Source organism: Drosophila ananassae (assembly GCF_017639315.1).
Source record: "Drosophila ananassae strain 14024-0371.13 chromosome 4 unlocalized genomic scaffold, ASM1763931v2 tig00000256, whole genome shotgun sequence".
In the NCBI taxonomy this organism is placed as follows: Eukaryota; Metazoa; Arthropoda; class Insecta; order Diptera; family Drosophilidae; genus Drosophila; species Drosophila ananassae.
The window spans coordinates 148,027-173,039 of record NW_025319050.1 but is presented as its reverse complement, the minus strand read 5'-3'; the positions used below and the strand labels follow the sequence as shown (position 1 = coordinate 173,039).

The following is a 25,013-nucleotide window of genomic DNA, read 5'->3' as shown; positions in this document are numbered from 1 at the left end:
CCATTTTGCAGTTGGTAAATGTTTTTCCTAGGATTAGGACCATATAATGCAATAATGAGCCTGCCTTTGCTTCTGCTACGATTCGATCTTTGCTGAAAGGACAATACGGGATAGATATGGTTAGCGCGCCTCCATTGCATACCACTTCAAACGGCCAGGTGGAAAGATTTCACAGCACTCTATCAGAGATAGCCAGGTGTTTAAAGCTACAGCGGAAGATAGATAATATTGTCCAACTGTTTCTCCAAGCAGCCATAGAATATAATAGAACATATCACTCTGTAACGAAGAAAAAGCCAATTGAAGCTGTCTATGCCAGCCTTGACCTTGCTCCGGATATAGTTGAAAAGCTTACGAAAGCACAGCAGGAGCAGCTAGGCAAAAATAATCCGTTTCGGCAAAATAGGGTTTTTGAGGTAGGCGATACGATCCTGGTAAAATTAAACAGACGTTTAGGAGACAAAACTACCCCACTATACGTAGAGAACGTAGTTGAAGCGGATCTGGGGACCACGGTTCTTGTAAAGGGGAGATGAATTTCTTTCTATGAATTTAAAAATTGCCCTAGCCTGATATAATAAGATAATAATAATAACTTTCTAGCATAAAACTTTTGTTTGTTTTGTTAAAGGCGATATTGAAGAGGTTTCTGCAAAGTTTATATAATGACAAAAAGGTCAAATTAATGTCCTAAAATATGTAAACTTCTACACTTTGTAATTAATTTAAAATTTAAGAAAATCAATAGTTCGTTGGTCCACGCAGCTAGCTAGTTTAGTAAAGGAGCTTCCTTTCGCAATGGCCCACCGATTGCATAATTTACCAAAGAGACGCTGGCGAAACCTGCATACCATACGTACACTTGAAACCATGGAAAAATGAGGATCGGCCTATCAACAGGCCGGGATTGGCAGCCGATAAGGAAGCATCGGACGAACTTCGAATACACGAGGGTTCAATATTTTTGTTTGCGTCACTGATATTTCTCAGTGTAACATGACACCACTCGTTATCCGGAATGCATCAAGCCCTCAAGCTGGAATGAAGAAACCTTGCTGGTCATAGATGACCTCCACACTTAAAAACGTCATTGAACCTTTAATGTTCATTTATTCACTATATATTTGCTTAAAACTAATGAAAATTAACGAAAGCGTTGCTAGCTGCGCATGAGGCTGTCGATGTTGTGAGGCACAGAAAAAGTTGTGTTTCTAGAGAAGGCCTCCAGCGATATCGATACTCTCCTAAGATATCGAGTTCGATTGTGTTATGGTAAGCACTTAGGGTTGCCACAGTACCCCCTCCTAGAGTTCATGTTAGGAAAGATACTTTGCTGGGAATCTGACTCGTCGTCCTGATCTTGATAACTTATCGGTTGGCTGGGCAGTTGGCGCTGTCGTTTTCTAATGAGTCGAGGGAGATTCGTTTTGGAAGATGTATGCCGGTTTAAGTCTGTCGATAGACACCTTGTTGTCTTTTGTATGTCCTTTGAGCGTAAAGTACTTGTCGTGCTTTGCTAGCACTTCGAACGGACCCTCGTAGTTTGCTTCTAGAGGAGTTTTGACTCGGTCCACTCTGACGAAGACGTGGGTACAATGGTTTAAGTCCGGGTGCACAAATTCCTGCGGTGTATGATGGTGCACTGGCTTAGTGGTTGGTAGCTGAGATATGGTTTTTTGAAGAGCCTCGGCGAACTCAGACTCGGTATGTTTTTGTGTGTTTGGTGTAAAAAATCCGCCAGGGACACGTAGAGCGGTGCCGTAAACCATTTCAGCTGGGCTCAACCCGATGTCGCTTTTAACTGTTGTACGTACGCCTAGGAGGATTAAGTGCAGGGAACTGCTCCAGTTAATAGGATCGGCGCATTTCAAGGCAGCTTTTAATGTTCTGTGCCAGCGTTCGATCATCCCGTTGGCTTGTGGGTGGTACGCCGTCGTGCGCATCCCTTGCAATTCTGGCGAGCTCTTGGAAAAGTGTGGACTCAAATTGTCGGCCTAAATCTGTTGTGATGTGGAGAGGGATTCCGTACAGAGCGAACCAGCCCGAAATCAGAGCGTTGGCCACCGATTGTGCTGTGATGTCGACTAAAGGGATTGCTGCGGGCCATCTTGAGAAGGGATCGATACACGTGAGGCAGTATCGGTATCCGTTCGATGATGGCAGTGGGACAACGATGTCGATATTGATGTGCTCGAAACGGGCGTCGCTGGCGGCATACTCTCCCAGTGGCGATTTTGTATGTCGTTGGATTTTAGCTTTTTGACACGGGATGCAAGAGCGTACGATTTTGGCCACATCCTTCGCCATATGGGGCCAAACATAGTGTTTGCCGACCAATTTATTCGTCGCCTTAACTCCTGGATGGCTCAGCGAATGCAGGGCTTAAACCACGGTTTGGCGTAGACATCTGGGCACGAACGGGCGTATCTGGTTATTGGCGACGTGTCAGTACAATTGTTTGTTTGAGCCTGAAAGAGATTATTTGGTTAGTGAGATGGTATTTTCTGGATCAGAATTGAGAAGCGATTGTAGTTCATCGTCGTTTTCCTGTTCTAGTGCCATCTCGTCGAAGTCGATGTGTTTGATGGCTTCGATGCGTGAGAGAAGATCAGCCACGTTGTTTTCCTCTCCTGTGATGTGCCGGATATCGGCACTGAATTGGCTGATGAAATCTAGATGGCGCGCGCGTCGCGGTGATGCTTTCTCGCTGTTTTGATTGAAAGCGTACATCAGCGGCTTGTGGTCGGTGAAAATTATGAAGTTTCTGCCCTCCAATGAGAACTTGAAGTGCAAAATGGCCTGATAGATGGCAGTCAGTTCTCTATCGTAGGTGCTGTACTTCTTTTGCGTCGGTGTGAATTTCTTGGAGAAGAAACCCAGTGGTTGCGTCTGCTCGTTGACAATCTGATGTAACACGGCACCCATGGCGTCATCGGAGGCATCGGTGGTTAGTGTTATTTGCGAGTTAGGTGCTATGTAGTTCAGCAACGTTGCGTTTGCATGCTCGTTCTTGCAGGCGTCGAATGCGTGGTCGGCTTCTGTAGACCAGAGTATCGGGGTCTTGTCGTTCTTTTTATTGCCTTGGATTAGAGTCTGGAGTATGTGTTGGTTATCAGCAGCACGTGGGATAAAAGGCCGATAGAAGTTGATCATACCCAGAAACTTTTTTAAATCTTTAGCTATAAGCGGTTTTTTAAAGTGGCGAATGGCTTCCACTTTTGCTTCGGATGGTTTCAAACCGTGCTGGCTGATGTCATGTCCCAGGAACGTGAGTTGTGATTTACCGAATTGGCACTTCTCGAAGTTCACGGTGAGGTGTGCCTTTCGAAGGCGGTCGAGGGTCGTACGGAGGTGTGTCTCGCGCTGCTCCGCGGATTCTGAAGCGATCAGAATGTCGTCGATGTATGCGAAAACAAAGTCGAGATCCTGTATTACGTTGTTTATGTGACGCTGAAAAGTTTGCGCTGCGTTGCGTAAGCCGAATGTCATGAACAAGAATTCGAATAGCCCAAAAGGCGTGATAATTGCTGTTTTGGGAATATCTTGCGGTTCGACAGGGATCTGGTGATATGGTTTTTGCAGGTCGATTTTTGAAAATATCTTTTTGCCGTGTAGGATGCTTGTTACATCCAGTATGTACGGAATAGGGTATCGATCCGGCACTGTTACGTTGTTTAGTGCTCTGTAGTCGCCGCATGGTCGCCACTCTCCGTTTGCTTTCTTTACCAGGTGTAATGGACTGGACCAGTGGCTTTTTGAGGGGCGACATATTCCTTTTTCGATGAGGTAGGAGAACTCAGTCTGTGCGGCTTTGAGTTTGTCGGGCGCTAGTCGTCGGGCGCGGGCGTGAGTAGGCGGGCCGTTGGTCGAGATGAAGTGCGTTACTTCGGACTCTGCTGGCAGCCGGTTCGAGTTGATCATTGCGAGATCGCGGTATTCGTGAAGCAACCTAGCGTATTGGTTGCTCGTGTCGTAGGATAAAATCGCGTTGATTTTACGTTGAGGCGCGTGACATGTTGATTCGTGCAGCGTAGCTCGATCGATGAGTTGCACGACAAAGTGCACGACTTTAAGTTTTCGTACTTGCCTGTGCCTGGTTGGTTAACGATGGCGTCGGCAATTCGGGCCAGTACCGGTGCTTCGATTGACGCCAGGATCGTGTTGAATTTCGTGTCGTCTGTAGTTATTCCTGCCAGAACGAATTGGGCTTCGATTTGCGACAGCCATAATTCTGGGTGCTCGGTCCAAAAGGGCGGAATTTTAACCGCCACGCGGTTAATAACTACGTCGGAACCGCGAGTAACGGTATCGTGAAAGACGTCGGCGTCGTCTTGTGTGGTGTCGTTGTTTGCCATTGTAAGCACCGGTACTTGCGTCTATATAGTGATCGCGTCGGGGTCACCACTTTAATGTTCATTTATTCACTATATATTTGCTTAAAACTAATGAAAATTAACAAAAGCGTTGCTAGCTGCGGATGAGGCTGTCGATGTTGTGAGGCACAGAAAAAGTTGTGTTTCTAGAGAAGGCCTCCAGCGATATCGATACTCTCCTAAAATATCGAGTTCGATTGTGTTATGGTAAGCACTTAGGGTTGCCACAAACCATTCTCTTGCTGGCGCAGCGGAATCTAAGACGAGACTTAATTCCTGTCAAACAAGCTCTCGCAGATATGGAAATAGCCGAAGACGTCCGTATTTTAAAAGGAGGGAGTAGTTAGCAATAGTCAACCGGCTATTATTCACTGACTTCTTAAAGTAGACCCATTTTGCCTAGGCCAGCGGTCTTACTTGCCGATAAGCTCCAACGGCACCCGAGCTGAAGTACGCAGATTGCCGCTGGCCTTCGCCAAAGCACGCGTGAAAGGGGTGCAACCGGGATCCCGGTAGTCTGCATCTTTGGAAGCCTCGTCCACTACGCTGGAACCCGCAGGAATCCTAATTTACACATTCTATGAATTTTCTTTGCGCGTTGCGGTCGCTTGACGCATGCGACTCTTCATCTCCTTGTACACCATACATCCTCTATAGTTTGCCGTATGGTTGTCTCCGCAGTTTCCACATTTCTTCGCGGTACTGTCCTTGTTTGTAGTGCAGTAAGTGGAGTTGTGGGTGTCCCCACAGACTACACAGACAGCCCGAAGTGTGCAGTATGACCAAGTGTGTCCGTACTCTAGGCAGTTAGTGCATTGCACTGCACCGTTGTGTTCAACTGTGATTCTCCGATGTTGACTTCGTTCTTCTTCAGCGACCTGCTTTCTGACTCGAGCTCGACCTTGAAGAGGGGTTGTGGCTTTTTATCTTTATTTAGAATGTTAATATCGTTCTTGGTGGCGAAGCCCTTTTCTTTAAGTTCGGTTTTGTTTTCCGCGGCGGTAACATCGGGTTCGATTCCCTTTACTACCACCTGTATGCACTTGCTGCTTTTCAGCTGCTACGTGTAGTAGTTTTTCCGAGCATTGTCCAGATATTTGGACACAATACGGAAGTGCTCTTCAGTCTTGGCTTGCACCTTTGTTTTGTGGATATTCCCTTTGATAAGCGGGGCAACATGAAATTTGTCACCGTTACCGATCAACGCCGCAATTCGTTTGACCAGAGCACTCGAGTTTTTCTCCCTGATATAGATTGGAGGGGGCTTGGGCTTTTTTTTTTTTAGTAGTAGTAGGGCAAATCTGTAACTACTGGATTTGACTGGTTCTTTATCGATCTTCTGGACGCGGTTAGTTATTATTTTATTGTCTGCCGGATTACTCTGCGGGCTGAGCTTGCGCTTAAATTGGATGTAGCGATCCATTTCAGTCTGTAATCGATAATGTCGCGGTATTTTGAGTTGCAGTGGTTGTCGTTGTGGTTGCAGAAATTGCAGCACTGCTTGTTGTTGGTGCAAAATTTGGTTCCGCCATTGTAGGGGGGGTTTTACACTACGAACTCCATGACTCGCGAGTCGGAGTGAGCAAGACCGTGCCCTTCGGCTTTCAGCGGTAAGTAGAGCCGGGTTGCTCTTAATCGCTGATTTTTCCATTTCGATATCGCGGGTTGAAAAGTAAGAGTAGAAGCCGTTTCTTTGGCTTCTACGCTCAGTCTTTTGATCGTTGCTAAATGAGCTCATTGGGTGGCACTTATTTAATTAAAACAATGCACTAGTTTCTGTTTTAGCACATCACAACTGTTAAAAAAAGCTTTTCTAATGCTTTTCATACCCTAGATTTTCTGCAACTATTATGTTCCGGAGCTCGGGCAAAGCACGTCCGCTCAGGCGAATACTGACTCACTCAAAAAGTTATATTTGAGATTGGATATTTTTAATTTTAAAATTCGGTTATTTTTTTAATATAAAATAAAATATTGCGTTTTTCCTTAGACCGAGTATACGCGTACAAATTAACATAATGACTTTTCCGCGATTGCCCCGTCCGTACCATTAAAAGTTATATAAAAATATATTGTATTGTATATTTTGGTCACTAACCATATGGTTTTATGTTTAGTGATAAAACTCAGAAACAATGGTCAGAAAATAATGACTAAAAAAATAAAGATTCTTGATTTTTATTTTTTCGCTCAGAAAATAATGATTATTTTGTGATTTTTTAAATAAAACACAAAATAGTTAAGGTCCCTGCTTAAAACAATTCGATCCCAATTTTATTAAAAAAACAAGATAGAAAATGTTGTGGCCGATAAAAGTAATCGGGTAAAGGGATTTTTTTTCTGAAAAACAAAGGAGAAGTCCCTATCGAACAGTGCGGGCGCCAAAAAATTTTAAAGTTTCAAAAAAAAAAAAAAGCAATATAAAGGAAATATATAGAGCCAACATCAAAGGAGACGGAGGCGGGAAGCGGTATCGGCAGAAATTAAAAGGTAAGAGGTCGGTCCAGGAAAGAGAGCCGTCCCAGTCGGACTTTTCGGTGCTAGGATCGTTTCGCTGGCATCCGGCAGGCATCTTTCGTTGTTTGTTCTCTCCCACCCCGAGTTGAGAGAGGAAATTTCTTCTCTCAACATAGATTTTGCTCTCAAAAAACTGGATTTTCATCTCTCAAAAATTTCATCTCGCTTGGGTCTTTGGGCGTGGGACTTTTAACATAGAAAAAATTATTTCATGAACAATTCAACGTGTATTATTTAAGTTTACCAATTTATGTTCTATAATAATTTTATTGCAGTACAAAATTTAAACAAAGCTCAATATTTAATGAAAAATGGCAGCTAATGCAAATATCTCGCGTAATGTGTGTGCTTTTATGCATAGTTTTTCACATTTTGTTGTTAATAGTGCGTCGTATTGGTTTATTATTGTGAAATGGTAAGTTTACTGCTGTGTTCATTGAATTATTCCTATTTTAAGAATTTAATACTGATAAATAAACATTATTTTATTAAACAAATATTTTTAGTTCTGGCTGTACTGTCTAATTATCTTCATTTGTATATATCTTAAATAATTTGTTTTTCTGTTTAATTTATTTTCAGCTTTTTGTTATTTTTTTTTTTATATTTTCAGTTTTATTTATAGCTTTTAAAGTTAAGTTATTTATTTAAAACAAGAAAGGAAAGCTAACTTCGGGCGGAGCCGAAGTTGTTATACCCTTGCAGTTAAGATTGTGCCATTTCCGATTGTTCAGTTATATGGCGGCTATCGGATATAGTCGGCCGATCCTAATAAAATGAAGAACAAATTGCCCAAAATGGAATCCGTAGAAAGTTCCATCATTCTAGCTTCAAAGACACAAAAGTTATGCCAATTTCGATCTATCAGTTAAATGGCAGCTAAAGGATATAGTCGGCTGATCCTTATGAAATTCGGCAAATCAAATTATTTTTCCAAAATAGAATATGTACCAAGTCTCATCTTTCTAACTTAAAAAACAACAAAGTTATGCCAATTCCGATCGTTCTATGATACCTATAGGATATAGTCGGCCGATCCCTATGAAATTATATACATAAGATATTTTGCCCAATGTGTGGAAAGTCCCAACCCCAACGACTTAAAAAAACCAAAGGTATGGCATTTCTGATCAATCAGTAATATTGGTCCTATAGGATATAATCGACCGATCCCGGCAGTTCCGACTTATATACTACCTGCAAGGAAAAAAAGGATGTGAGCAAAGTTTCAACTCGATAGCTTTAAAACTGAGAGACTAGTTTTCGTAGAAACAGACAGACGGACATGCTTATATCGACTCAGGAGGTGATCCTAATGAAGAATATATTGTATACTTCATAGGGTCGGAGATGTCTCCTTCACTGCGTTGCACACTTTTGTCCAAAATTACCCTCTGCAAGAGGTTAAAGATGCTTTTATAGAGAAGGGATTTTATTGTAAAATTCTCATATGGATCAGTGAACTATATACGAGATATTTCTAGTAATGTAATCTGCTACTTAACTGAAAGGGTATATCAAAAGGTATAAGGAATCTGCTACTTAACTGAAAGGTACTTAACTGATATAGTCGGCCGATCCTTATAAATTTGTATATTGCACCTTTAAACTTTTTTCAAATTTAAATCAATTTTTGAACAAACAACTGACAGTTGAACCGACAGTGCAACAAATAATTCGTTCACACTGGAAAGAATAAACTGTGTTTAGTGGGTTTTCATGTATTGCCGATAACATTTGGCAAATTATATTCGACATCTGGCTACACTGGTTAATTTTTATGTATTTAGACACGGGACACCTATCTTGAAATAAAGGTTGTGGATACCTAAAGCGTGGTGGTAACTTAAAACTTACAACTTTTCAATGGATACCTTAGAGCAAAGGTTTAAAAAAGTAACATTAGCCTCAACTTCCAATTGTTTTGAAAATGAAGCAATTTCTAAGGGGCTGGAAAACTTACGCCAGATTCAATTGATATCTTGCAAAAGAGGAGCGCCAACCATTCCACCGAAACCGCAAAAAAATCTAAATAAATTGCCACAGGTAAATACAAACATATTACAATTTAACCGTTTTTATAGCCTTGGAAAATATAAATATATATATATATAAATGTAAATTGTATTTGTACATTTGTATTTAAAAACATACAACATTTACAGTCAGGAATTAAATTTCACAGCGTTCTTCATGAACTCTTAGGCTTGGTTTCTTCCTTTAAGATCTAGATATTTAAATTAAACAAATTTTATTAAAATAGTATTATAAATGAATGTATCAACATTTAAGCATCCCTGACTTTTGACAAAAATACCTTATACCCTTGAAGAGGGTATTGTAATTTTGGTCAAAAGTGTGCCACGTAATAAAGGGGACGTAATAAAATATATATATTCTTGATCAGGATCACCTCCTGAGTTGATATAAGCATGTCCGTCTGTCTGTCTGTTTCTACGCATGCTAGTCTTTCAGTTTTAAAGCTATCGTCTTGAATATACTTCTTTCCTCTGTACGCAGTATATAATTGGAACTGCCGTGATCGGGCATCTATATCCTATAGCTACTGTATAACTAATAGATCGGGAATGCCATCGATGGTAACATTAGATGACAGCACGCATTTATGAATGTGACGATTTTTTTTTTGTTTGTATTTTTTAATAATAACCGTGAGCTTGTGCCAATTGGAAATTTTTGTTTAATTTATTAAACATCCCCAATGAAATCGGTCTCGCTCTATAATACCATTTTTGTACTACTTCTCACGGAAACTGGCAGATGGGTCATTATAGCATCATGAGCTCACATTATTGTAGCCTATTCACCCAGAGTTTATTCTTGTGAAAAAGTTGGATTTTTTTGTCAAATATTTCCACTTTAAAAACCTATAAAAACTTATCCAAAAAGTTTTGAAATCAGAAAAATATTGTTTGTAAAATGATATTTATTTTATTTTATTTTATTTATATTATTATTTTCTAATGAGTTTAAAGAGAGAATTGAAATTATTTAATAACCCGATGGGTTTTTATACTCTTTCAGAGGGTATTATAATTTTGGTCAAAAGTGTGCAACGCAGTAAAGGAGACACCTCCGACCCTATAAAGTATATATATTCTTGATCAGGATGACCTCCTGAGTCGAAATGAGCATGTCCGTCTATCCGTCTGTCTGTCTGTCTGTTTCTACGCAAACTAGTCTCTCAGTTTTAATGCTATCGCACACATCCTTCTTTCCTTTGCAGGCAGTATATAAGTCGGAACGACCGGGATCGGTTGACTATATCCTATAGCTGCCATATAACTGATTGATCGGAAATGCCCTAACTTGGTTGTTTTTCAAGTTAGAAGGATGGGACTTTCTATGGATTCTAATTTGGGCAAAATAATTCGATACGCCAAATTTCATAAGGATCGGCCGACTCTATGCGATCCGCTATATATCTAATAATATAAGATGCGTGTCGCCACCTAGCGGACTGCGACTCAACTGCAAGGGTATATAAACTTCGGCTACGCCCGAAGTTAGCTTTCCTTTCTTGTTTCAAGTAAAATTTGGCAAAAATTGATCTCCATGGACCACCTTAGTTTGCCAAATGCGGCAATAGGTTGTCCAAAATAAAATCCGTAGCAAGTCCGATCCATCTAGCTTTAAAAACAACAAAGTTATACTCTCCAGTACCTGCGTTTACTTGCTATGGCGCCTTTTGTTTTCAATTTTTTTCTTGTCAACGACAATTTCTAATTTTATTTAAGGTGGTAAATGGTCAAACTTTCATTTGGTAGAATACGAATTCAGAGTTGCAAAATGTTGAATGTGGAGGTATCGTTCGGCTTATATTTTATATTTGTTATGGAATACAATTAAGTGGTAACTGTTAAATTTGTTTCATATATACATACATATATGTCAACGAATGAATTAAAATCTATATATTAAGGTAGAAATAGGGTATATTTCAGTCGATTGCTTTTATGTTGTAGTTCTACAAGCGGATGGTGTTCCATACCCTTCTGATGGATGATTTTTGTGGAGTGAGAATAAACAAAAACACCTGATTTTTTGTTTCTGTGGGCATCAGTAGGGTATGCAAGAACAATCTGTTTGAAAATACCAACAGTGAAATTGGGGTTTTAAGTAAACCCGACTGAAAGATACCCTGTTCCTATCTTAGTACAATGATTTTTAATTGTTCGTAAATAGATATCGCAAGAAATTTTTACGTCCATTTTCTTTGTATGAAATGAGAAGTCTATATGTTGTATGGTTAGTGATAGTAGTCAGCATAGCAGCCAGTTTAGCTTTTAACTTTGTTTATACCTTGCAGAGATACCCTTGTTGTTTTTACACCCTAGGTACTCCTAGAGGTACCAGGGTATATTGTATGTTAATGGTTTGAGTGTATGTAACGTAGAGAACGAACCATCTCCGACCTGTTAGGGGTAGCCAAGTTATTTTTAGAGAAGTTATAGACATTTATAATCTGATTCCCAGTCCCATATTTACTTTTCGAACACTTGGATCTCTGCTTCTCTACTGGATTTGATTGTTTGAGTTGTTTATTCCAAAGTATATTCCAAAGTAATTTTTTTTTGGGCAATCTATACTGTGGTAGGTTAAATAATTTTTGGGTGGAAAAGATGAGTACAGGGTATAATATAGTTGGAAAACTCGACTATATCCCACTTGTTTGATTAATTGAGAAGTATGAGACTTTTTATGGACCCCATTTTGGAGAGACCTATTCGATTTACAAAATTGTATAAGGATTGGCCGCCTATATCCTACAGCTCCCATATAACAGAACGATCGGAAATGACAAAACCTTGGTTTTTTTGATGATGCTTATGGCTTTTTCCAACATTTGAAGCTGAGGTTGATGTACGGGGATGAGGGAATTGAGTTCCGGTGACTGTTGACCGGCCTCGAGTGTGTGTTGGTTGCTTTTCGGTTAAATGTTCCTCTGGTGGTCCTTCTGACGGGAGCAGAACACTGAGGCTATTACGTAACGAACTTGTGGACCTTTTGACAGGGAAAACACTCTAAGTAAGTTAGTTTTAAGTATTGCATTCGAAACAATATTTATTTCGGAAGAACATATCTTATATAAGATGGTTAAGTATACATATGTTTTGTCTTAAAACTAGGGTTGGAATGTCAAAGTTAGTGAAGTAAGGTCAGTATAATCCCACATACCTGCGAGTCTGCTGCCTCAGATTTCTTGGTAATGGGTTTATTTTGATTCCGCTTATTCCCCGATCAGTAGGTCTTTCTTATCGCTGACATTGCTTCTTTCGATTCTGGCATAGGTAGGTGCTATATGCTGCAGCTGGGTTATTCGATCAGAAATCAATTATTATAATTGCTTATTGCTTAACTCTGGTTCTGAAACGGTTTCTGTGCCATCTGTGTGGAGATAAATTAATAAGTCTTTGCATTAGGTATCAACAGTAGTATTATAAAAAGGATATGGAACATTTTCAAAAAACGAATTTAGTTAATTTATTTGTCTTAATCTCTTACTTTTGGTCAATTGCAGAAGAAAGATTATAAATATCCTGTCCATATACTGCTTCTGACGCATCTGTTATTGGATGCGTCTGGGCACATGTTGTTCGATGCCCTTTATGTTGTTCCTAGCCAGCGCTCATGTCGAAATGCGTAACGTGGTCAGGTTTCGCCTGTTTGTCATGTCAGAATGCTTGCCATAGGTGGCTGATTCCAGAGTGTAGAAGGTAGTCTATCTTCCATTCTTATAGCTTATGCATTCCGTTGAATTTTTACCGTTGTCACCACCGGGTGAAAGAGGCCCACCGTCTAAACAAATTTCTGCCAGTTCTGACCATACAATCCGGTTGGTAATAACTCCTGTAGGACGGCGCGTCTCCAAACCAATCTCTTTGGGGATCCCAAATGATCCTAAATGTTTCCACGGTTTGGTAAAATTGTTGGAGTCTAGATGCATTTCTTTTTCCTCTTAAGGTATATCTAGCAACATTGATTTTTTCACATCTTCTAGTGAATCTTCTAGTGAATGCCCAGTGAAACAATTATCGCTTAGCAGCCATATAATAACAAAGGTCGGCAGAATAAAATCTCCATGCATAATTTCACCTGCTTCATAACCTTTAGAAAGGTTGAACCAAAGTCAAAACAAACACAGGTTCCATCACTCACAGTTTCGCCGGTACACCTAAGGGAATAAATTGATCAAATTTTAACATGTATTGAATTATATAGACCGTCTGAACTACCTTTTCCGCGGCACAGTACCTATGTTTGTTTTGGACGTTGGTTGAGAGGAGCCTTAAGGTAATGGAGCAAGTATAATTATATGGGGAGTAAAAAAAAATGTTTTGCATATTAGATTTACACTGCCGCACTCACTCATCCATTTATTTTTGTCTTTTCATTTCACTATATTCATTATATAGTGAATATATATATTCATTATATCACTATATTCATTATATTTACCGATATAGACTCATCACCGTTATATCCGACCTAAGTAAGGTCTAACCGCGATAATACTCTGCAGAGTTATAAAAATATATTATGTTATATTGTTTGCCTTTTCACACTCTTCAGAGCTACAATCTGTTCAACAAAACAAAAAATCTACAGACAGTTAAAATCTGCAGTTCTTATAACTTATTTATATCTTTAAACCAATTTATTTTCTATACATTCTTAGGTTCCATCCAGTAGTGAGGTAACTATTTCACGAGAACCTTCATATTCGCAGCCATTGATGGGCGTGGAGAAAAATATTTGTTCTATGTCTCCTGGGAACTCTTCAAATCTGCAACGGGAGAATTTTGAAAATCCCAATAAAAGTCAAACCACTTTGGATAATCCAGCAATACTTGAGCAGCAACTTGAAGCACTAGCTTACCGAAAACTTAAAATGGAAAAAAATGGTCTCTTAGGACTTCAAATACAATCTTCACAGAAATCTAAAACCATTCCAAAGTTGTCGTCAAGTTCATTAAGAAATTCCACAATATACAGCAACACAAATTTAGAAAAATTCAAGAATGTAAAGAAAAATGTTGAACCCTATTCATGTAAGTCAATTACCACAGAATACAACACAAGACAATTTTACTTAAACATCAGTACCTCAGGTAGGTATAATTTTTTAATAGTTTTTTTTTCATTCGAATTTTAAGTATATAAACGCTGAAGCAATACAACCTATTTACTAACATATTTTAAATTTGCACAAATATATATCCAGGCTACAACAACGAAGAAGATTTACCACCTCCCCCAAGTCCGGTTAGTGCTGTGAGTTCATCATATAGTGAGCTTCGTCGGGCAAGCAATACGTTAATTAAGCCAAAAAATAGTTTGCAAGACAAGGATAATACCACGAATTTACAAAAGGTACACAAAAATGTTATTAAATTAAGGAGTTTCACTGTGCACAGCTTCAAGACCGTCGGTAACCGTCGTATATAGCCATTAAATCTATTTTATACATTTTGCATTTTGAAACTTTTAGGGCTTTTATAACAATAGTTTGTTAAAATAACAATAGTTTGATTAGAAACTTTTTCCAATTCAGTGCACTGAAAATTTTCGGAAATTTGTCTCGTTTTATTCAGTATTAATGAGACAATATTGATATGTGGCATAAATGACAGAATTTTTGTCAGAAGAAAGGAATATTCTTTTATTCTTATACTATAGGTTTACTATAGTATAAGTATACTATAGTTTTAATAGGATTAATTGACTTTTTTAGGGAAAAGCGTTTTACTTCGTTCACTTAAGCGTTCACCAATTTTCATAATTTTTTGATGACAAATGTCTCGTTCTATTCAGAATGCATGAGACAACATTTATATGTGGCATAAATGACAGAATTTTTGTAAGTTGTACCAAAAAACGGGATTCAAAATCCGAAAAAAACGAAAAAAATGCGAAAATTTCAGTTTTAGGTGTAAAAATGTTGTTCTTTATGTTTAACAAAATCAAAGATATATTTTTTTATAAAAGCTACAACATTTAACTATTGAAAAACACCGGAAATTTTGAAATCGGTTTAAAAAACGCGTTCAGGAATTTTTAAGCGCAAAAAAGTTCCGAACCATAAATCAATTTTTAACCATAATTCAAGATTTTGAGGGTATTAAAAATATTTCATACATGGTTTTGTGATATACTCGACCCAATAAAAAATTCCTACTATGTCACTTCAAAAGTTCAGAATCACTGTTGCACTGTGATATTGCCCGTAAAAATGGTAAAAAAAATTTAAAAAAAAAAGCGTTCGTTCATCCGCAAGTATCCGCAAGTCCACATCGTCGTAAAAATCGGGACCCATAAATTCACCGGTAATTCATCCGGATATTACATTTTTTTAACCTACAATTTTGCTTTCAGTTAGATATATGACAGCAAAAACAAACTCAATTTTACTCAACGCATCCCCCCTTCAGTTAATTTGCAGTTTATATTAAATAAGAATAAAGCTAACTTGCAGTTAGGTAGCAACTTATATTATTATGTATATATTGGATCCCATACAGTTGGCCGATCCTTATGAGAATTTGTAGATAAGTTACGTTGACCAAAAATAAAACAAAATGGAAAGTCCCAACTCTGTATCCTAAAAAACACCAAAGTTATGACATTTCTGATCAATTAGTTAGTCAGTTTATTCGTTCCGACTTATGTACTGCCTGCAAATAAACGAAGAATGTGTGCAAAGTTTAAAGTCGATAAATTTAAAACTGAGAGACTACTTTGCGTCCCTTGCGAGCTTTCCTTTCTTGTTAAAATTTTAATTCAAATATTGCTTTTGAATTAACACGTGTAAGTGAAGGTGTGAAAACGCATACATACCATGATCATATGAAGTTCAGGGAAAGCTTTGTATGAAACCTATTATAAACTCTTAACTTTAGACTCTAAAAACTTTACCCAATATTTGAATTCATACCTTTTTTATTACATTCCAGGCTTCTTATTATTCCTATGATTCTACATATGAGCCTATAAATCCTCGTATGTCTACTGATGCGATATCTCAAGAAAGTTTCAGTTTTTATGTACCTTATGCTACTAATACTGTTTTGAATGTACCAAATGGGGTTGGTGAGACTGCATTATTGTATACCCAGGGGTCTGGATTAACTAATGATTATGAAGAAAGCTCTGTTTATCGACAAAAATTTGACGGTGCGCCTAATATATTAAGCACCATTGATGTAACAAATGAACTTGAAAATTATGGTTCGTTAAATAATAAAAAAAATGTAAAAAATTAATTAAATATTTATATTTTTAGGTATTTGTGTAAAATGTAATTCGCGCGTATTAGGAGAAACTAGTGGTTGCACGGCAATGAGTCAAATCTTTCATGTCACTTGTTTTACATGTACAGAATGCCAAATAAACTTGCAGGGAAAACCGTTTTATGCTTTGGATGGCAAACCGTATTGTGAATATGACTATTTGCAAACGTTAGAAAAGTGTTCAGTTTGCATGAAACCCATTCTCGAAAGGATTTTAAGAGCTACTGGAAAGCCGTACCATCCACAATGCTTTACTTGCATTATTTGTGGCAAGAGTTTAGATGGGTTATTGTTTACTGTTGATGCTACTAATCAAAATTATTGCATTACGGATTTTCACAAGTAAGTCGAACAAATAATTTCTCATATGCATTTTCCTTATCTGTTTAATATTAAAGAAAATTCGCACCGCGCTGTTGTGTCTGTAAGCATCCAATAATGCCAGAGTCAGGTCAAGAAGAAACGGTTAGAGTTGTAGCCCTTGATCGTAGTTTTCATCTTGGATGCTATAAATGTGAGGTAAATATAATACAGTTTAAATCAAATTTTTTATTATAAAAAATTTTGGTTTTATAAAATTGGTAAATATATTTAAATAAGATTTATAAATTTATATAATAGGATTGCGGTCTCTTGTTATCTTCGGAAGCTGAAGGTCGCGGATGCTATCCATTGGATGATCACATCTTATGTAAAAGTTGCAACGCCCAGAGAGTTCAAGTTTTGACAAAACGCATGACATAGAATCAATAAAATCTTTTTTTTTCGTTTTTATCGCAATCATACAATCACAAACATATTTATTGTATATTTATACCCTTGCAGAGGGAATTATAATTTTGGTCAAAAATAAGCAACGAAGTGAATGAGACATAGCCGACCCTATAAAGTATATATATTCTTGATCAGGATCACCTCCTGAGTCGATATGACCATGTCGGTCTTTCCGTCTGTTTCTACGTAAACTAGTCCCGCAGTTTTGACGCTATCGAGTTGAAACTTTGCACACATCCTTCTTTTGTTTGCAGGCAGTATATAAGTCGGAACGGTGGGATCGGGCGACTATATCCTAAAGCTGCCATAAAACTGATCGGAAATGCCATAACTTTGGTGTTTTCCAGTTAGAGGGTATTTTCACATATGTTATATTTGGCCAAGATAAGATATTTAAGATATCTACAAAATTTCATAAGGATCGGCCGACAATATCCTATAGCTGCCATAGAGAGATCAGAATTGGCATAAATTTGGTGTTATTTAAGTTAGAAAGATAAAACTTGGTACAGATCCCATTTTGGGCAAAGTATTCCGATATATATAGCCTATAGCTGCCATATAACTAAACGGTCAGGATTGGTTTAACTTTGTGGATTTGGAAGCTAGAATGATGAAACTTTCTACGGATTCCATTTTGGGCAACTTAATCCGATCTGCAAAATTTCATAAGGATTGGCCGATATATCTTGTAACTGATCGATCGGAAACGGCACAACCTTGCTATTTTTAAAGATGCTTGGGATTGTTTTAAACATTTTTATTACAAAATTGATTTAATGGTGAAATTCCCATAAGGATCGGCCAACTATATACGATCCGATATATACATATATAATTATATAAGCTGCTGCATAAAAGCATGGGTATATCAACTTCGGCTCCGCCCGAAGTTAGCTTTGCTTTCTTGTTAAAGAGTAAAATATAATAGGTGTATTTCATTATTTAAACTTCTAGTATTTAAATTATTTACCCGCATTAATCGCTCTTATTAATTGAAGATATAATAAAATGCGAAAAACCATGTATAAATATTAATGTTTTTTTATTTATATACCGATAATTGTTACTTCAATAAATAATAAATAAAAATATCAGCGTTTTTTTACCGATATAAAATATCAGCGTTCAAGATCACCATCTGCTTCGATATAAGCATGTCCGTGTGTAGCTCAGTTTTAATTATTCAATTTCTACTTTTCCACACACAATTCTTTCCTTTCATTTGCATATTAGTCACAACTGCCCGTTTTAACTTAGAACAGCTAACATATAACTCGATCGGATATATCATAATTTTATTGATTTTAAAGATAGATTAGGACTTTTTATACCCTTGCAGAGGGTATTATATTTTTTTCATCTCCGACCTTATAATATTCTTGATCAGGATCACCTCCTAAGTCGATATAAGCATGTCCGTCTGTCTGTCGGTTTCTACGCAAACTAGTCTCTCAGTTTTAGAGCTATCGAGTTGAAACTTGGCACACATCCTTCTTTTTCTTGCATGTAGTACATAAGTCGCAACGGCCGGGATCGGTTGACTATATCCTATAGCTGCCATATAACTGATTGATCGGAAATGCCATAATTTCGGTGTTTTTTAAGTTAGAGGGTTGGGGCTTTCCACATGTTATATTTGACCAAAATATTTGACCGGCCGACTATATCCTATAGATGTCATAGAAAGATCAAAATTGGCATAACTGCTGTTTTTTAAGATAGAAAGATGGGACGTGGTACAGATTCTATTTTGGGCAAAATAATCTTATTTGCCAAATTTGATTGTGTTTTTGTTGCCGTCGCTATGAACTGTTCGGGATATAAGATCCCGGTTAGCTAAAAATAGATCAATTCAATAAGCAGCTGTTGCTAAATATATTACAATTATTTTAAGCCGTTGTGTTTGTAGCTGCTGGCTCTACATCCTCCCCTCATTGAAGGGCCTACAATAGAAGGGCATAGAATAGAAGTCCTGGTGGGCAGCAGTATACCTACTTGGTGGAATCCGTCCCATCCATGAATCGTGAAAGGTGAAAAAGGCACACAACCTTGACCCGGCCTTGCTCCCCCAATAGGCCAATGCTGGAGTCAAATTTTTGGGATAAGCAAATAATGAACAGAACACTGACTTTTCTCTTTTTTTGTCCTGCATTTGGTAACACACGAAGCAGGTGACACCCTTGGTAGGCCACCGCGTCCAGAAACCACCCTGCCAAATCGCTGATTCTGGGAAATGGGAAGGCAAGAACCGTACTGGATTTGGCCAACTGCCAGAAGGTTTCGACCTGGCTAGCTTCAATCAGTAAGTTTACTGGCTGTCGTAACTTTAAAAACAATTATCCAGCGCAGCTGCGTTATGAAATTTCAGGCTTCAGGAAAGTTTCTGGCTGTGTGGAGATTAAATCTGCCACACGCCAAAAAAGGTGGCAGGAGGGGGCAGGCAAGCCACCACGGCTCCGCACACGGAAAAAGGAGAAATATGAGACGACGTGGAACGTTCCGGGCGGGCCAGAGCGGCTGTGCTAGGAAGATGTGGGAAAGAGCGGCCCACGGTGGCGGCTGTGTTTAGAAAATGCAGAAGCGAAGACTAGTTTTTGGACTAATGCCAGAATCTTTAATTCATTCGAACCAAATATTGAAACGGATTTATCCCTTTTAATGAATACTGGAATCAGGAAACACTTAATTGTAAATTCAAAAATGTGATTCGTGATTTACATTTTTTTTCTCTTCACTTGATGTATTAAAAGATATTTGATAATTTTGTTGCACTTATTATAAAATAATAGTTAACCTCATTTCGAAAAGCTTTTGGGAGGGGGAAGGTAACTTAAATATACGTATCTTGGATGCTTATAATGAAATTTTGACACTGTAACTCCAACGAGAGTATTTTTGCGCATCATCGGCATAGAAGCCATACTAAGCCATACTGGGAGCTATATACAGTCTTCCGATGTAGCCAATTTTTTCAACTATATATACAAAATATTTTTGTTACATATTTTGGAGAAAATTTCATAACGATATCTCAATGGGAAATCTTCAGGTATGCCATCCAATACGCTAGGAGCACTCCAGGCGTATTCCTGATCCTGAAGAAGATCGAGAGTTGTGTTATCCTTTAATGATTCCAGAAACTTCATTTAATCTTTAGGACTGGCTTGGGATCCTTCCACTAATCAGCTGCTGCTTTCTTTTTTTGAGCGTGTGTCCACGTAGTTTCCAGGTCCCCAGGGGCTGAGAGCCGATTCCTATGTGCGAAGATGTTAACGGTGCCGAGGTTAGAGTTGGCTGGAGCTGTCTTGTTGGCGAGAATGATGGCAGCGTTGCTCAGTCTAGGCGCTTACAAAGGAAAGTATTTTTGTTGGTGCGACTTGTCAGTTGTGTTTGACGTTTTCGTTCCCAACTGCATGTCAACTATTTAAAATCTGACTCATTCCATGGAGTGGCGTTATGTTCCTACGTCGCCAAATACAGCTGACATCTTATATCGTGCAGTCCTTCCTGCTCGGATCCAGTTAATGGAGTCAGGGGAGGCCCTTATAAAGAAACAGGAGGACTGGCCTGCGACGATAGTAATCGAAGTCAGTTCGTAGTATTAGACTACAAGGTGGGTTCCAAAGTAATCAGGACTTTAAAAAAAAGACAGAACAAATACAGTTTTTTGCACGGTCCTAAAGCATGTCGAACGAGAGTTTTAGCTCGTTGCTCTGTATGGCCGCCAGCATGCCGGTGAAAGACTTTTGTATGGCCTCTACGTCTGCATAACGCTTTCCTATCATCGGCAAATACATTTTTCCGAAAAGGTAGAAGTCGCATGGTGCCATATCAGGTGAATACGGGGAGTGATTGATGCTTTAATTGTGATTTTTGGTCAAAAAGTCGGTCACAAGCGTCGTTGATGAGACGGCGCATTATCATGCAAAAAACGCCAACTTCCATCTTCGCGATATTCGGGCCGAACACGTCGAATACGGCGCATCAAACGCTTCAAAACTCCAAGGTAGAATACCGCATTAACGTTTTGGCCGGGTGGAACAAATTCTTTGTGGACAATACCCTTGGAATCATAAAAACAAATCAGCATTGTCTTCTCTTTTGACTTCTTCAAGCGCGATTTTTTGGGTTTCGGCTCGTCCGGCGCCTTCCATTCAGCACGCTGGCTTTTTGTTTCGGAATCATATTGAAAACACCTCGTTTCGTCACCAGTCACAATTCTGTAAAGAAAGTCTGTGTGTTTATTTGCATCTTTAATGATGTCCTTCGAATGTTGAATTCTGAACCATTTTTGGAAGACAGTCAATTTGTGCGGAACACCTTTTGTTCAATTCTATTTCCATGAATTTCAATGATGATTTTGACTGATTTTTTATGAAATCACGCACAGTTTCGATGGAACTTTCGGTGATCACGGATTTTGGTTGGCCCACATGTTTATCGTCATTTATGTCCTCACGACCACTTTAAAAACGTTGAAATCACTGGTGCACTCTGCTACTTAAAGTTTTACCAATTTTAAAACAAAATTTAAAGTTGGCTCTTTGTTTGAAGCTCATTTTCGCACCGATGACAAAAACATACTGACACTTAAAACGCAATAACCTCACTTCCAATAGATTAAAAGTTATGCAATTTTTACTGGAAGTCGACAAGGGGTAGCAGATTCTAACGCACCAGTTGACATATAAATGCCGCCACTAGAGGGCGCTAGATTCAAAAAGCCCTATTTACTTTGGAACGCACCTTGTATTAAGGGGAGAAAGACTTCTCGAACGAGAACGAAGGCCGTTCATTTAGAGCTGGGATCTGTATACCGTCGCCTGTATGCATGCCTTGAGGAGATTAATTTCTATCAGGAAGAAGTCTGGACAGATCTGGTCCAACAACGCGACGAATTTCGTTGGAGCCAAATATCAATACAGCGTTTTCTTAGCGACGAGCATCTGAAAGCAGTCCTGGATTTTTGCCTTCCAGAGCCCTTTGAATGGAAGTTCATCCCTTCCCGTTTCCCCCACTTCGGCGACTTATGGAAAGCTTCTGTTAAGACGGCAAAGTATCATTTTTGCAGGATCGTAGGGTCGGCAGTACCAAATGCCGACGAGCTGAAGACTCATGTTTAAAATATTGCTGCGGTGGGTAATTCGAGGCCGTTAATCCCTCTCTATGAGAACCCCGCTGATATGGATTTCCTGACTCGTAGTCATTTTTTGCACGGAGGTCCTCCTTCTAGTTTCAGCGAGCCAGACCTGACAAAATTCAACATCCACAGGTTGGATGTCTGGCAACGCGTCGTCTTTCTTCAGCAATGTTCCTTTTAGGGTACCGTTTTTATATCTCTCCGTCCGCTCCCGTTCCCTCTTTATGTCTCTTTTCGCGTCGTCTGTTCCTGTGCGTTCGATCGGCCACAAGCATCTGCCGTCATCCGCTAGCGTTGTCTCGCTCTCTCGCTGTACCTTTCGGACGCAGGATCAAGCGTTGAGCCTCCTCAGACTATTATTTACATATATTAGATAAATATCTAATAAATGAACGTAAAAATTAAAACATGTTGGCCAAGCAGATCGCATAGCTACAATGACTTCAAACTTCCAGAAACTTTAAACTCCCACATGTCATTCGCCAAAACAATTCTGGAGGTCGGCTGCTGGGCTTATGTTTCGTTTCTGATCCGAATGGAATTACTTTTTCCAGAACTTTGCCCCTTTCTAACCCTGAGGATCCATATCATCCCACTCTTAAGGTTTTAATCGAAAAAAATAGCTTAATTGACCTTAAGTCTACACTTAAATTTCATAAAATTTGACTTTATGAAATTAAATAAGTTAATTTTGGAATTTGATTGGTCCAATCTACAGGAATGTACCTAAACACTAAGCGCACACATGTATCTGTTAAAGATAAATGTTTCAAATTCAAAAATACACGCCAAGTAAGAGGGCGCTTATAATATAATATCATATAGATAACTTTTAAATTCATATCGATTGTATCGAATCAAAACTAAACATATAACCTAAAGAGCTGTCGAAGAGAGTTAATAAACACGAGGTTGTTTTTCAACCAATATGATTTATTTACTGGCCTAAATAACTAAAGAAGGAAAAGTTATAATAGGTTATGTTCCCAGAAACGTTCTGTTCAGTTTAAAGTAAAAGAAAAAAGGTCATTTTGCTCGATTACGATGGATTTGGCGAAGCACGTTACGAAGCTCTCAGGCGCGACCGATTGGCCGATTTGGAAAAGAAAAATAAGGGACCTGATAGATTATCACGATGGTGCTCTCGACGCGTTGGACGGAAAGATCGTCAAACCGGATCCATTGCCAGAAGGTGCCTCAACAGCAGACGAAAAGAAGCACAAGGAGAAGAGCGACTTTTTTGATTACCATGATTACCACTGCGGTCACGGACTCGGTGTACCAGAAGATCATGGACAAGGAGACAGCACAGGATACGTGGGAAGCCCTGAAAAATCAGTTTGAAGCAACAGCGAAGGACCAGGTATTCAGCATATGTAACGAGTTTTTCGCTTTCTCTTGGAATCCAGGTAACGATGTATCAACCCACATGGCAAAATTGCGTAGTCTATGGAACGATTTAAATCAAGCTTTAAAGGCCAAAAATGAAACTGAGCTGCCAGATTTAATACTTGTTTGTAAAACGCTACATATTTTGCCAAAATCCTTTGAAACGTTCCGTCAAAGTTGGATGCTCTTGGCAAAAGCAGAAGGAAAGACTTTCGACGAATTAACTAATCAAATTGTCATGTTTGGGATAAATTTTAAAACAAAAGAAAATGACGAAAAGGAAAGTCAGGAGGCTTTTTCTACCACAGCAAAAAAGGAGCATCATCAGGATTCAGGAGCATCTCGAGCAGGAGCAGGTCGGAGATTCGACACCTGCCGCTATTGCAAGAAAAAGGGGCACTGGGTGAGGAACTGCATAAAATGGAAGAAGGATGGACGTCCGAAGCCGAGCTACCAGAATGGTGAACAAGGAAATTGTGCAGAACCAACGGTAACTTTCGTCTCAGTCCACAATGACGTGTTTGCAGCAGAGGCAAACTCAGAGGTCGACTGGTGGACAGACAACGGTGCAACAAAACACGTCGTGAAGACTGCGAAGTATTTCGAGCATTTTGAGAAGTTTAAGAATCCGAGTTGGATCAGAGCAGCTGGAAATGAAACCTTGTCAGCTTTGGGCCAGGGCACAATCAAAGTCAAAACGATTGTCAATGGAAAAATTCTTTTTCTTTCTTTGAAAAATGTATGGTTTGTTCCCAATATAACGAAGAATCTGTTTTCAGTTTTGGCTGCCCAAGACAATAATCCAAGTAGTCGTTTCGAGTCGTCAGCAACCGAGTGCACCCGCAAAATAAACGACAAGATTGTCCTCGTTGGAGCCAGAGAAGTTGGAGGAACACTACAGAGCAGCGATCGAGCCCATACTTCCAGGACGAAACGTCGATGTCAACGTCGCAACTTCAGGAACTTTAATTCTCCAACTCTACCACGAGAGATGGGGACATCAGGACAAGAACCACATCAAGGACATGCTCAAAAAAAAAATGGGCATTCAAGTCAAGCTTGAGAGTAGCTTTTGCGAGCCTTGCACCTTTGGAAAGGCGCATCTATTGCCATTTGGAACGAGGAAACCAGCGACGAAGCCAGGAGAATTCATGTCAGGCGATGTTTGCGGCCCATTTGAGGATTCTTTCCAGAAGAAGAGGTATTTGGTAGTTTTTAAGGATCATTTCACCAGGTTTCGATATGGGTACATCGTCAAGCAGAAATCAGAGGTCAAGGACGTGCTACGACACATGGTTTCTCATGCCAAGCAACAAGGGCACACAATTCGAGAATTCCTGAGCGACAATGGAGGAGAATTCGACTGTGCAGGAGTGAGAGAAACTCTTCAGGAAGCTGGTATAACTTTTCGACTCACCGCTCCGTATACTCCAGAACAAAACGGTGGTGTCGAGCGAGAGAATCGAACGATAGTCGAAATGGCGAGAACTTTCAAGTATTCTAATC

At 39.1% G+C, this 25,013-nt stretch overlaps 1 protein-coding gene and 1 long non-coding RNA gene across 4 annotated transcripts; both read left to right on the top strand.

Annotated features, from left to right (window-relative positions):
• Window positions 1-8,630: 8,630 nt before the first annotated feature.
• Window positions 8,631-17,000, top strand: LOC6504554 (zyxin). 3 transcript variants are annotated; one of them, XM_044718012.1, is made up of 7 exons: window positions 8,631-8,936; window positions 13,591-14,023; window positions 14,137-14,285; window positions 15,866-16,139; window positions 16,195-16,543; window positions 16,600-16,720; window positions 16,802-17,000. In XM_044718012.1, the coding sequence occupies exons 1-7, from the start codon at window positions 8,757-8,759 to the stop codon at window positions 16,817-16,819; spliced, it is 1,524 nt and encodes a 507-aa protein (XP_044573947.1). In that variant the 5' UTR covers window positions 8,631-8,756; the 3' UTR covers window positions 16,820-17,000. The 3 variants fall into 3 exon arrangements, with proteins under 3 accessions (XP_044573947.1, XP_044573946.1, XP_032312053.1); XM_044718011.1 differs by having other exon boundaries at window positions 8,632-8,936; window positions 13,591-13,963; window positions 16,823-17,000; XM_032456162.2 differs by having other exon boundaries at window positions 8,632-8,936; window positions 16,823-17,000.
• A 1,658-nt stretch (window positions 17,001-18,658) lies between these two features.
• Window positions 18,659-19,739, top strand: LOC116656533. The gene is made up of 2 exons (XR_004311454.2): window positions 18,659-19,280; window positions 19,347-19,739. It is a non-coding gene; the product is annotated as an uncharacterized LOC116656533 (long non-coding RNA).
• The last annotated feature ends 5,274 nt before the right edge of the window (window positions 19,740-25,013 follow it).

Excerpts from the sequence above, each read along its gene's own strand:
- LOC6504554 (XM_032456162.2), top strand. The coding sequence starts at position 8,757 with ATGGATACCTTAGAGCAAAGGTTTAAAAAAGTAACATTAGCCTCAACT. Across the intron at positions 8,937-13,590 it reads ATCTAAATAAATTGCCACAG|GTTCCATCCAGTAGTGAGGT; the intron begins GTAAATACAAAC and ends ATACATTCTTAG. Across the intron at positions 14,024-14,136 it reads CTTAAACATCAGTACCTCAG|GCTACAACAACGAAGAAGAT; the intron begins GTAGGTATAATT and ends ATATATATCCAG.